We start from the raw sequence: 12,743 nt of genomic DNA, 5'->3' as shown, positions 1-12,743 counted from the left end.
GTTGAGCCCTGATTTGTGATCTATTCTGGAGAATGTTCCATATGCACTCAAAGAGAATGTGTTTTTTTGCTGCTTTAGGATGAAATGCTCTGAATACATCTGTGAAATCCATCTGGTCCAGTGTGTCATTCAAAGCCCTTGTTTCCTTGTTGACCTGCTTAGATGACCTGTCCATTACTGTAAGTGGGGTGTTAAAGTCCCCTACTATTACTGTATTATTCGTAATGAGTCTTTAAGTTTGTTATTAATTGATTTACATATTTGACTGCTCCCAAATTAAGGGCATAAATATTTATAATTGTTAGATCTTGTTGGAGAGCTCTTTATTATGAAAGCAACATTAAGGGGCTAAAAGTAAAACTTGGGCTTTCTCTTTTTTGCCACCATCCTGCTGTGTGTGGCTGGCTGGTTCTCGCCATGTCCTCTCACAAGACTTTCAGAATCAAGCGATTCCTGGCCAAGAAACAAAAGCAGAACCATCCCATTCCCCAATGGATTTGGATGAAAACTGGTAATAAAATCAGGTACAACTCCAAGAGGAGGCACTGGAGAAGAACCAAGCTGGGTCTATAAGGCATCACACATCATGAGATGAAATACCTAACTGGCATTCATATTTAATTAAGCTGCGTAAAGATCATGTATTCTCTCCTATCACTCTGTAAACATCCTTCCTACCTGGCCAGGAGCCACGTTTTATCAGGGAGATGATTTTTCTCTGTTCCTAGGCCTCTGCACCAGTAGATTGGTTCAGTAATAAATGTGAGACCTTTCAGCTCTACTGCTGTTGTGTTTCTCATTTGTGAAGTACTGAATTCCCCTCTCCTGTCAGATCATGTATAGCACGTCAGATAGAACTTTCTGCAGTGATAGAACTGTCCCTTGATAATTAAGTATGTAAAGTATGGTTAGGGGGCACCTGGGTGGGGTGGTTCAGTGCCTTAGGCACAGGTCATGATCTCAGGGTCCTGGGATCGGGCTCTCCGCTGAGTGGGGTATCTGTTTGTCCTTCTGCCCCTCCCCCTGCTCATGCCCTCTCTTTCTCAAAAAAATAAATAAAATCTTTAAAAAACAATAAAAGTAAAACTTGGGGGTGGTATGCTGATTCTGTGGCAGAAGGTACCAAGATTGAGTAAAAGTGTAGATAATTGAGAAAGTGAGGGATACCCAGCTGAGGTATCAAATTGTCCCAAATATATATACAGAAGACAGGTGATGCATGAATAGAGAGCATTGCCATTACCAGCTTGTAAACAAATGTTGGTTAAATTCACCCTTTGCCTGGTTCTAATTACATGCTAAATGGGATCCATTAGCATTGTATACACTCTCTTCTATAGTAATTACTAAGCAGTATCTGAGTACTAGGGGATAGTGAACCTCAGCCCTTATTAAGAGAGCAGAATAAACAGTGAAAGTCTCCTCTAATTTTCTCTATAATATTCATATATGACTTATGAAAAACATTGCACAGGTGACTATTGACTACTGAATTTTAAAAGTACTTCCATCAATAGCTTTGCTATGCCAGACATGAGGAAAACATTTCAAGAATTAAGCAGGTTGAAGGTGACTGGTTTGCTAAAGGTGACTTAGCTTTTGTATCCCATTCTGGAAAGGAGGTCAAGTACAGTTCATCTTCATGAGAGATGGACTCCATTATGCAATTACTGTCCTCCTATAAGGGTACCTGAATGCTCTGGCATACTGACACAACCTGATAGGATGAGATTTAGATATGACCACTTTCAAAATCAGTTGATTCATTACATTGATAATATGATAATTTCCTCTTTGGAAGAGGAAGCCAAGGGCATTTATATGGCTGATTTAGGGCCAAGGCCAATCAGTCAAATATCTCAGAATATCCAAGTTGAGGCCTCTAGGGACATTTCACAAAAAGTAAAGAACAAATTACTATCCCATCTGGGTCCCACTAATGAGAAAAGAACACAAGGTCTTGCGGAGTAACAGATTCTGGTAGACACATATACTGCATTTGGGTATCCTGTCCTCTCTAATAGGGAGTGATTAGGAAAAAAAACCCACTCAATTCAAATGAACTGGAACAAAGGAAGTCTTTGAGGATATGCAAAGGGTAAGAGCACAAGCTGCACCTCTGGGACAATATAATCCTAATGGACCAATGATTTTAGATGTGTATACTACAAAAACTCAGATAGCCTGGAGTTATTAGCAAAAGTCCAATTCTGACACCAAAAGGCACTACTGGTATTCAGATTCAGAAAACTATGCTATGACTAAGTACAAACCATTTGAGACACAATTACTAGTACACTGTTAAGCTCTGGTGGAAACAGCCCATATGGCTGAAGGACAAACAATTACCAAGATATGTATTTTGATATGAGTGATGTCAAAAAGACATTCAAATAAAGAAAGAGCTGTACAACAAAGTCCTTTGGTAAAACGTAAATGTTATACTTCGGAATATGCTGAAATGTAGTAAATGCAGCATATTCATGAGCAGGTAGTGTCTCTCCACTTCTAGGATCAATGATAGAACACTTTCTCCTATTGGTGAGTGGTCTGAATTTTATGACTCTCTGAAGTGTAATAGGCTTTTTGCTCCACCAGTGGGAGCCCCTGTACTGAAAAAGGACACTTCATATGGAAGTCTGCTGCTATTTGCCCAGCAGACAGTAAATCCCTACTTGAGAAAGGCAAAGGCACAGACATTTTAACGATATTTAGACCCCAATCCATGAGCACAGAATGTCTTTCCATTTCTTTGTGTAGTATTCAATTTCTTTCATTAGTGTTTTACAGTTTTCAGAGTACAGGTCTTTTACCTCTTTGGTTAAGTTTATTCCTAGGTACTAAAGTACCTTGTAAACGGAATTGTTTTCTTAATTTGTTAATTTCTCTTTCTGCTGCTACATTATTAGTGTATAGGAATGCAACAGATTTCTGTATGTTGATATTGTATCCTGTGACTTTACTGAATTCATTTATCAATTCTATTATTTTTTGGTGGGGTCTTTGGGGTTTTCTATATATAGTATCATGTCATCTGCAAATAGCAAAAGTTTTACCTCTTTACCAGTTTGGATGCCTTTTATTTCTTTTTGTTGTCTGATCACTGTGGCTAGACCTTCCAGTGCTATGCTGAATGTATGAATATAAGTGGTGGGAGTGGACATGCCCTACAATCCAGTAATCATACTACTGGGTATTTACCCCCAAAATACAAAACCACTAATTCAAATGAATACATGCACCCTTATGTTTATTGCAGCATTATTTACAATAGCCAAACTGCGGAAGCAGCCCAAGTGTCCAATGACAGATGAATGGACAAAGAAGATGTGATATATATATATACACACATGTATATATATATATATAGTGGATATATAATGGAATATATATATGTATGTGTGTATATATATATATATATATAAATAAAATGGATTATTCAGCCACAAAAAGAATGAATTCTTGCCATTTGCAACAACATGGATGGAGCTAGAGAATATAAAGCTAAGTAAAGTAAGTCAGTCAGAGATAGACAAATACCATATGATCTTACTCATACGTGGAATTCAAGAAACAAAACAAATGAGCAAAGGAAAAAGAAGAGAGAGAAACAAACCAAGAATCACTCTTCTTTTAAAAGATTTATTTATTTATTTGAGAGAGAGCAAGCATGGGGGGATGGGGGACAGAGAGAGGGGGACAGAATCTCTAGGAGACTCCCTGCTAAGTAAGGAGCCTGTTGTGGGGCTCGATCTCAGGACCCTGAGATCATGACCTGAGCTGAAATCAAGAGTTGGATGCTTAATGACTGAGCCACCCAGGCACTCCAAGAATCAGACTCTTAACTATAAAGAAACTGATGGTTACCAGAGGGCAGGTGGGTGGGGGGATGGGTGAAATAGGTGAAGGGGAATTAGAGTACACTTATCATGATGAGCACTGAGTAGTGTATAGAATTATTGAATCACTATATTGCACACCTGAAACTAATATAACGCTGTATGTTAACTATACTGGAATTAAATTTTAAAAAAAGAAAAGGCACAAGTAATTTTGCACAATGGGCTGTACTGAAAGCAGTGCATAGAGCAATACAAAAAGAACTAAATCTTGCTCTAGAACAGTCCTAACTGTTATAAAATGCTATATAAAAAAAGTGTGGGTATCACAAATTCTTAGTCTAGAGCCAATGGCCCAAGGGTATAGAGGATAAATATTTAATGAATGAACAATTAAAGACTACTGTATGTGAGGAACACAACTGTGGAAGGCCTGTGGAATTTTATTTTATTATTATTTTGAAAGATTTATGTATTTATTCTAGAGAGAGCGAGAAAGAGCGAGTGGGGGTGGGGAGGGGCAGAGGGAGAAAGAGAATCCCAAGCAGACTCTCCAATGAGCATGGAGACCAACAGGGACTCAACCTCATGACCCTGAGATCACAACCCGAACCCAAACCAAGTCGGACACTTAACTGACTGCCCCACCCAGGCGTGCTGGTCTGTGGAATTTTAGAAAGAAAATTAAAGTAGATCATATGGATGCTGACCAAAAGAACCCACTTACTGTCTCAGAGGAGAATCAGCATGGCAAGATGATGCCTTGGTCCACTGCCTGTAGGTAGCCACTTGGATACATGAAATGAGCAGGCACGGTAGTGTCCAAGTCATACAACAATGAATTTACCGAAAACATATTCCACTGCCATCCACCAGTCACTAACGTGGAAGTTACAAATGTAATTTCCTGAATGTTAACAAGAGAAAAACTACCTGAAACTGGCCTTGGGAAAATCGCCAAGAACAAAGACTGACCCAAAGCTGACAAGTGATTGACACAGGGTAATGGCTAATATCTCTGAGGGATTCAAAAGGACTTTACAGAAACGACACTTATACTTACTCTTATACAGCAGCTAAAACACCATCAAGGTCTGGGAAATAGGCATTTTATGTCAATTTGGAGCCATAACCAACATCTTATTGGATCAAGGAACACATTTCAAAACACATTACAAAAATGGGTCAAAAGAACCCTTAAAACCTATGGAGCAGTGACCTAATTGAAAAATTAGAATGGGAAATTTAATTATTTTTATTAAAGACATGGTAAGATCATGAAGGGCTTAGGTCCTAGCTCCATTGGGTGAACGCGTGCCTCACAAGAAAATGAAGAGTGGTAAATGTGGAACCTCCTCCTTTTATTTTTAAGATTTTATTTATATGGGGCGCCTGGGTAGCGCAGTCGTTAAGCATCTGCCTTCGGCTCAGGGCGTGATCCCGGCGTTCCGGGATCGAGTCCCACATTGGGCTCCTCGGCTGGAAGCCTGCTTCTTCCTCTCCCTCTCCCCTGCTGTGTTCCCTCTCTTGCTGGCTGTCTCTCTGTCACATAAATAAATAAAATCTTAAAAAAAAAATTTTATTTATTTATTTGAGAGAGAGGGTGAGCAAGAGAGCAGCAGCAAGAGGAGGGGCAGAGGCAGAGGAAGAAGCGGACTCCCTGCTGAGCAGATAGCATGTCTGGGGCTCAATCCCGGGACTCAGAAATCATGACCTGAGCTGAAGGCAGACACTTAATTGACTGAGCCCCAGTGTACAACCACTTTAAAGAGATTTCTGGACATTGGAGGTTTTTGTTGTGGTGTGGTTCTTGTTATCAGCTCTGGTATCCCAGGCCTGGGACTATATTTGCATGTTTGAGCTAAAGGAAAGTAGCTTCTCAAAATACTACCTCTATTCTTTTGAATTAGACTGTATTTATTCCTAAGGCACCTCTGGGTTGAGTATTGAACTTGCCTTATGCAGCCAAACTAGAATTGATTATAAGTGCCACCCTATGGTAATTTTATGATGGTTTATCTCCTCAACTCTAACATCTCTCTATGGGAATGGACAAAGGAGAGGTGCTTACAAGGTTCCTATTGGCACTTTATAAGCTTCCTTTTTTTTTTTAATCATTTATAAGATGCAACATTTCCCATCCTTTTATTGTCAACCTTTCTGTACCTGATATGTAAGGTATAATTCTTTTAAGGAGCATTTAGTTGATAAACTCTTAGTCAAAGAATTTAGTCTGCTTACATTTAACATAACTACTGATGTAGTTGGATTTAACTTCCCACCTCACCACTGTCACACCTGCTCTGTTCCTTTTTCTCTCCTTTCTTGCCTTCTTTTGGATTAACTTTTTTTTAACCCCTTCATTCTTCCCTTTTTATTAGGCAATCTTTTACTCTTATTTTAGCTATTACTCTGGATATTACCACATGCATCCTATAAATTAGTACTTTTACCACTTACTGAGCGATGTAAGGATCTTAGCATAGTTTTAACACTTTTTACCCCCTCTAACTTTTTGTGTAGTTATTGTCATGTATTTTGATTATATACATGTGTGTGTGTATATACATGTATATCCATATGTATGTGTAGGTATAATCCTCAAGACATTACTGTTACTATACATATAAATATTCACTTAAACTTACATGATGGGTATTAAGGAGGGCATGTGATGAACACTGGGTGTTATATGCAACTAATGAATCGTTGAACACTACATCAAAAACTAATGATGTACTATATGTTGGCTAATTGAACTTAATTAAAAAAAGATACAAATAAAAAAAAGAAAAAATAAACTTATGTGTTCAAACTTTCAGTTGCTCTTAATTCATCCCTCTAGTTCAATGTTTCCATTTAGGAACATATTCCCTCTACGTAAGGAAATCCTTTCAGTATTTCTCTTGTGAAAGTATACTGGTGCTAAATGTCCTTAGGTGCTGTTTGTCTGAAAATATTTCCCTTTCAATTTTTTTCTGAAAAGGCAGACTTTCAATAACTGTTTTTATTACCAGTTTAAGTCACGAAGTTACAAAGTACTTAGCAATTTCTGAAAGAGTATTATTGTTTTTAAAAAAAGGCTCATTCATTACAAACCTGATGTCTAGTATTTCATTGGTATACCACTGTTCAAAGGTCCTGGCCAAAAAATCTCAAACAAAACATTCAATCCAATGTTTTAAGCCTCACTTTGCTAATTAAGTTTGTGTGAATTTGAGGCCTCTAAAAGACAAGGGACATGGAATCAGGCAGGGCTGGAGACACTGGCAATGCTTAAGCTGTCAGCCAGACTCCAGACAGCAAGACCAGACAATTTTTTCCTGGGTTACTCTACTTGAATTATTGTTCAATTAGTCAGCATAATATATCTTTAAAGAAATGAAAAATTAACATGCTAAGGAAGTTACTGCATTATTTGGACTACATGTCATAATTATATTTAGCAAATTCAGATAGCCACAATAAAAATAGCCTCCATCATCTGCAGTTACAAAGATAACGATTATCCATCTGGCTTTTTATCTTTGCTGGACAATAATACAGAACTAATGAGCTATAAATGATACTATTTTATGTCATAAAATATGAGATTTTTTTCATTTATGTTTATAAGCACTTACTGCTTGAGTCAAGGTTAGGCTTGTTAAATAATTAAAGGGAATTTTATTATAGGAACATGTATTTCTATCATTCTAAAAGAATAAAATGCATATAAAAACAGCTTTTATTTTTGTTTGCAACCTGTGAAATTGAGTTATTTTGCTGATGCGAAATAATAATAACTAATTTTAGGACAATTCTACGTAGCTTCTGAAAATGCTACACACCCACTTCTTAAATGCATCAAATTTATAGCATGTTCCATCTCAGACTTGGCCAGAGCAAAATTATGGAAATGACTGATGGCTCAGCTGAAACAAAAGGTAATTAACTTGTTGGGAACAGGCTATGGAACAAGGGAGCACAAAGCTAGAAGAAAAGACTTTTTATTTAAAGGCAAAATATCCTAAGTGGCCCTCTGGCACAGGCAATTTTTAGTTTCACACTCACCAATGTGTATGTGATCTCCCACCCTTAATTTCTTTCATCTTAAGTGGCTGATTTGGATGGACTCATTGAGAACGATGTCCATAAGAGAAAAATCTTTCTGTGGTTAAATTTAACTTGTGATAAGTTTGCGGAAGTTACAGGTAAAGAGGATAGTGAAGAGGTCCGCTATGATCCATTTATTTGAAGGTCAAACCAGCTTCACTGTATACTCTGAAGGACTTTCTCAGTGGTGCTTACATAGGCAGCTATTCTCAGGTCCAATCCTAGGTTATACTTCGTGGCTGTGTACATGATTTGCCTGGCAGAAAATTCCACAGGGTAAGCTAAACCAGAAAGCATAATGTCTTTGTTGGATATTCTGTTTTGGAACACTGCTGTGGATACAATGGGAAAAGTTCAATGGTGTTTTCTAAATTTTCTTTCTAAACTATCTTGAACAGACATGAGAAAGTGGTGGTTAGAATCTCTTTCATACTTGAAGGTCAAACAGCCATAGCTGACATGATTTATATTCTTTAGCCACTCAAAGTAAGTTACTGTCACTCCTTCAGCATTCAAGTATAGATTAGGAATAACCACAATGTTCCTCCTCAGAAAAATCTTATCAGCTTCTCTAATTGTCTGTTCATCGGCAGTTTCAGCAATAATCTTGGCTTTGATTCTGGGTGCACTAGATTTGGTCACCTGCTCTCATTGGCAATAGGGATGAGTATGCCAGTTTGCCTGCAGGATGCTTCCTTCCTAGGGCTTTGCCTTGGAGAAATTCAGGATTGATCCTGAATCTGAATTCCATATGCTCCCATTAGATTCAGCAACACCAACACATTTAGCAAAATTACAATGTAAATATAGACTACAAAATTGCCAAATCCCTAAAAAACAAATATTTTACCTCCAAACCCTGGTGTCATTCCTAAAATGTTCATGAAAGACGCTTCGTTAAGGAAGTTTTCAATCCCATGCAAAACACTACAGCCAGTTGAAGAGAGATGTGGGCGAATGCCACCCAGACTGATGGATTTACCAGGATGGCAGGCATGTGCATTAATTTACACGCCCTATGGTGCTGGCATAGGTGTCAGCAATCTAGAACATCTCTCGCTCGCATGCGCCCATGTCTGCGGAAGGCACATCAACGCTGGGACCAATAAAACCTTTTTTTGTGAGTTCTACGGTGAACCCCCTCGTGATCTTTTCCAATTCATTACTGGTGTAGTTCTTGGTATTAACACCAGCATTAGCCCCCCCACCCCCGCAAACGGCACATCAACCACAGCACATGTAGATGTCACAAGAGAAGCCAAAACTTGTACTTACTTCACGTTCACATCTTTGCTGTCACGGGAACGTGCAGTGCTGCCTGTGCTGGGCCCCAGAGCCCCGGATGAGCTCCCTGGCACTGTTGTCGTGCGGGATGGGGAAGCTCAGGCTCAGCAAGTGGTTGCAGGGCTTGACCAGTCGCAGGATGCCACGCACCCAGTTCCGCTTCTGCTCCTCACTCTCCCCGTTCTGGACGTGTGCCACCAGCTTGTCCTCCAGGATGCTGGCCTCGTGGCTGAAGAACCTTTCCACTACCTCGAAGAAGTAGGCGCTTTTCTCCCAGCCCGCCGCCGCCATGCTGTCCCGTAGCCAGGTTCCAGAGGCAGTGACATTTCGTCCAAGCGGCGCCCGCCCTTGGAGGCCCGGGGGAGGGCTGCTTTTTAAACTTCACGCCTTTCCCGCAGTCTTCTCCCCTCACGCCACCCGCCACCTGACTGGGAACAGTCGCCCGCGTGGCGCAACACCGCCTGCGACCGCGAGGCGGGACCGGCATCCCCTGCGCGCCTGCGCACTGACCTCCCCTCCGCCCAACTCGCAGGGCGCAAGGAGCGAGGCGGCAGTGGAGTTGTCTCTCCGTTTTTGAGCTACATTCTCTTTCATTCTGAGGTACATTTTGAGGTGTAGAACTCTTGTCTGCATTTATTTTCTTTCATCATTTCCAGAATAGCAGCCCATTGCCTTAAGGCTTCCGTCACATTTGTTGGGAAGTTTTCGGTCTACGGGCTGTTCTTTCGAAGGCGGTCTTGCCCCTACGTCTTTCTGAGACCAAAACATGGAGGCCCTTGACCCAAGGCCCTTTCTTGCCCCACCGTTGGGTCGTTCCTGAACAGAGAGGGTGTCTGCATGTTTAAGGAATTCAGCCGGCAGCAGCAGGCTCCGGGCACCCTCAGGCCGGGGGCAGGCGCTCGGGCGGAAAGAGGGCTGTGCGGGCTGGAGGCGCACCCGAGGCTCTGTGGGCGGGAAATTCGAGGCGCCGGAGGTTTGGAGCCCGAGAACCAGAGTGTGCTGGCTGCGGGTGGGCGTATCAGCCAGACTGCAGGACCCTCACCCTGTAGAAAGTGACCGGTGGGAAGGAAGCCAAACATGAAGCCCCAAAGCACAAGTCCAGGCCAGGACCACAGTTGTCTGTGCCTAAAGGTGGCGCTTTTCGAATTTTCCTTTTTTTAAAAAAATTCTTATTTAAATTCAATTTAGTTAACATAGTGTATTATTTGTTTCAGAGGTTTTTGTCTTTCATCTCTGTTTTTAAATTTTTCTCTTTGTCTTTGGTTTTCAGTAGTTTATTATGAAGTGGTGAGCTGTGGTTTCTTTTGTATTTATCCTGCTGGAGGTTCATAGTTATTAAGCGACTCTCTTCATCCTCAAACCCACCATTATGCTTTGTGATGTGCAGGTTCTGGGAAGTATATTTGACAACAGACTTCTCTTAGGTTCTGGCACTAAAAGGAGACTACTTGCTGTTTCTCTTAGCACCCCAGTAATAGCTGGGGTTCCACTCTCCAGCTTTCTCTCAGCACTCCCAGAACTAGTCCCCTTATGCCCTCTTAAACATGACGGCAGCAAGAAAGTTCCCCTTCTCAGCTCCACAGGGTCCCTCCTTTGAACTCCTGAGATAGCAGCACAGATGGGCACTGTGCTCTTCAGGGGTCTGAGTCCCAGCTCACAGAGAATCTCCTGCAGGCTTCTAGTGGCTGGCCATCCAAATGCATCTCTTTGTTCCCCTAGCCCTAAGGATAGTAGCTACTTCCTGTAATTACTACATCTGTATCACCATGATGTCCCCTTTCTGCTTTTCGAATTTTTCTTTTTAAAAATATTTGAAAACATTTAAAAACACCATGATGTACCCTTTCTGCTTTTCGAATTTTCCTTTTAAAAACATTTATTTAAATTCAATTTAGTTCACGTAGTGTATTGTTAGTTTCAGAGGCAGAATTTAGTGATTCCTCAGTTGCATACAATACCCAGTGCTCATTACATCAAGTGCCCTCTGTAATGCCCATCACCCAGTTACCTAATCCTCCACCCTCCTCTCCTCCACCAACCCTCAGTTTGTTCCCCATAGTTACGAGTTTCTTATGGTTTGCCTCCCTCTCTGTTTTCGTCTTATTTTATTTTTCCTTCCCTTCCCCTATGTTCATCTTTTTTTCCCTTAAATTCCACATATGAGTGAAATCATATAGTATTTGTCTTTCTCTGAGTTATTTCACTTAGCATAATACCCTCTAGTTCCATCCACGTGGTTGCAAATGGCAAGATTTCATTCTTTTTGTTGGCTGAGTAATTCCATTGTATATATGGATACCACATCTTCTTTATCCATTCATCTGTTGATGGACATCTGGGCTCTTTCCATATTTTGGCTATTGTGGACATTGCTTCTATAAACATTGGGGTGAATGTGCCCCTTTGAGTCACTATGTTTGTATCCTTTGGATAAATACCTAGTTCTGCAGTTGCTGGGTCGTAGGGTAGTTTTATTTTTAACTTTTTGAGAAACCTCCATATTGTTTTCCAGAGTAGCTGCACCAGTTTGCATTCCCACCAACAGTGTAAGAGGGTTCCCGTTTTCTCACATCCTCACCAACATCTGTTGTTTCCTGAGTTGTTAATTGTAGCCATTCTGACTGGTGTGAGGTGGTATCTCATTGTGGTTTTGATTTGTATTTCCCTGATGCCAAGTGATATGGAGCATTTTTTTCATGTATGTCTTCATTGGAGAAATGTCTCTTCATGTCTTCTGCCCATTTCTTGCTTAGATTTTTTATTTTTGGGATGTTGAGTTTGATAAGTTCTTTATAGGTCTTGGTTACTAGCCCTCTATCTGATAAGACATTTGCAAATATCTTCTCCCATTCTTTTAGTTGTCTTTTGGTTTTGTCGACTGTTTCCTGTGCTATGCAAAAGCCTTTTATCTTGATGAAGTCCCAGTAGTTCATTTTTGCTTTTGTTTCCCTTGCCTTTGGAAACGTGTCTTGCAAGAAGTTGCTGTGGCCGACATCAAAGAAATTGCTGCCTATGTTCTGCTTTAGGATTCTGATGGATTCCTGTCTCACAGTTAGGTCTTTGATCCATTTTGAGTCTATTTTTGTGTATGGTATAAGAAAGTGGTCCACTTTCATTCTTCTGCACAAGGCTGTCCAATTTTCCCAACACCATTTGTTGAAGAGACTATCTTTTTTCCATTGGATATTCTTTCCTGCTTTGTTGAAGATTAATTGACCGTACAGTTGTGGGCTCATTTCTGGGTTTCTGTTTTGCTCCATTGAACTGTATGTCTATTTTTGTGCCAGTACCATTCTATCTTGATGATTACAGCTTTGTAATGCAGCTTGATGTCTGGAATTGTGATGGCACCAGCTTTGATTTTCTTTTTCAACATTACTTTGGCTATTCAGAGTCTTTTCTGGTTCCATACAAATTTTAGAATTGCTTTTCGAATTTTTCAACTTCTGTTTAACTGTGTTTTCATATGAAATTATACTGCTGTTCCATTCTGTCTTTTCTTTTTGTGACTCTAAACATATATTA

The 12,743-nt window shown here is 40.3% G+C and overlaps 1 protein-coding gene and 1 pseudogene across 1 annotated transcript; one reads left to right on the top strand and one right to left on the bottom strand.

Moving 5' to 3' along the window:
- Positions 1 to 386: 386 nt before the first annotated feature.
- On the top strand, positions 387 to 591 carry LOC123794654 (large ribosomal subunit protein eL39-like). Its single transcript, XM_045800824.2, has one exon. The coding sequence runs from the start codon at positions 418 to 420 to the stop codon at positions 571 to 573; it is 156 nt and encodes a 51-aa protein (XP_045656780.2). The 5' UTR covers positions 387 to 417; the 3' UTR covers positions 574 to 591.
- Positions 592 to 8,068: 7,477 nt separating this feature from the next.
- LOC123794580 (glutamate dehydrogenase 1, mitochondrial-like) lies at positions 8,069 to 9,509 on the bottom strand (annotated as a pseudogene).
- Positions 9,510 to 12,743: the final 3,234 nt, after the last annotated feature.

Source organism: Ursus americanus, chromosome 25 (genome assembly GCF_024610735.1).
Source record: "Ursus americanus isolate L20-20 chromosome 25, mUrsAme1.1.p, whole genome shotgun sequence".
Taxonomy (NCBI): Eukaryota; Metazoa; Chordata; class Mammalia; order Carnivora; family Ursidae; genus Ursus; species Ursus americanus.
This window is presented reverse-complemented; position numbering and strand designations above follow the sequence as displayed.

Excerpts from the sequence above, each read along its gene's own strand:
- LOC123794654 (XM_045800824.2), top strand. The coding sequence starts at position 418 with ATGTCCTCTCACAAGACTTTCAGAATCAAGCGATTCCTGGCCAAGAAA.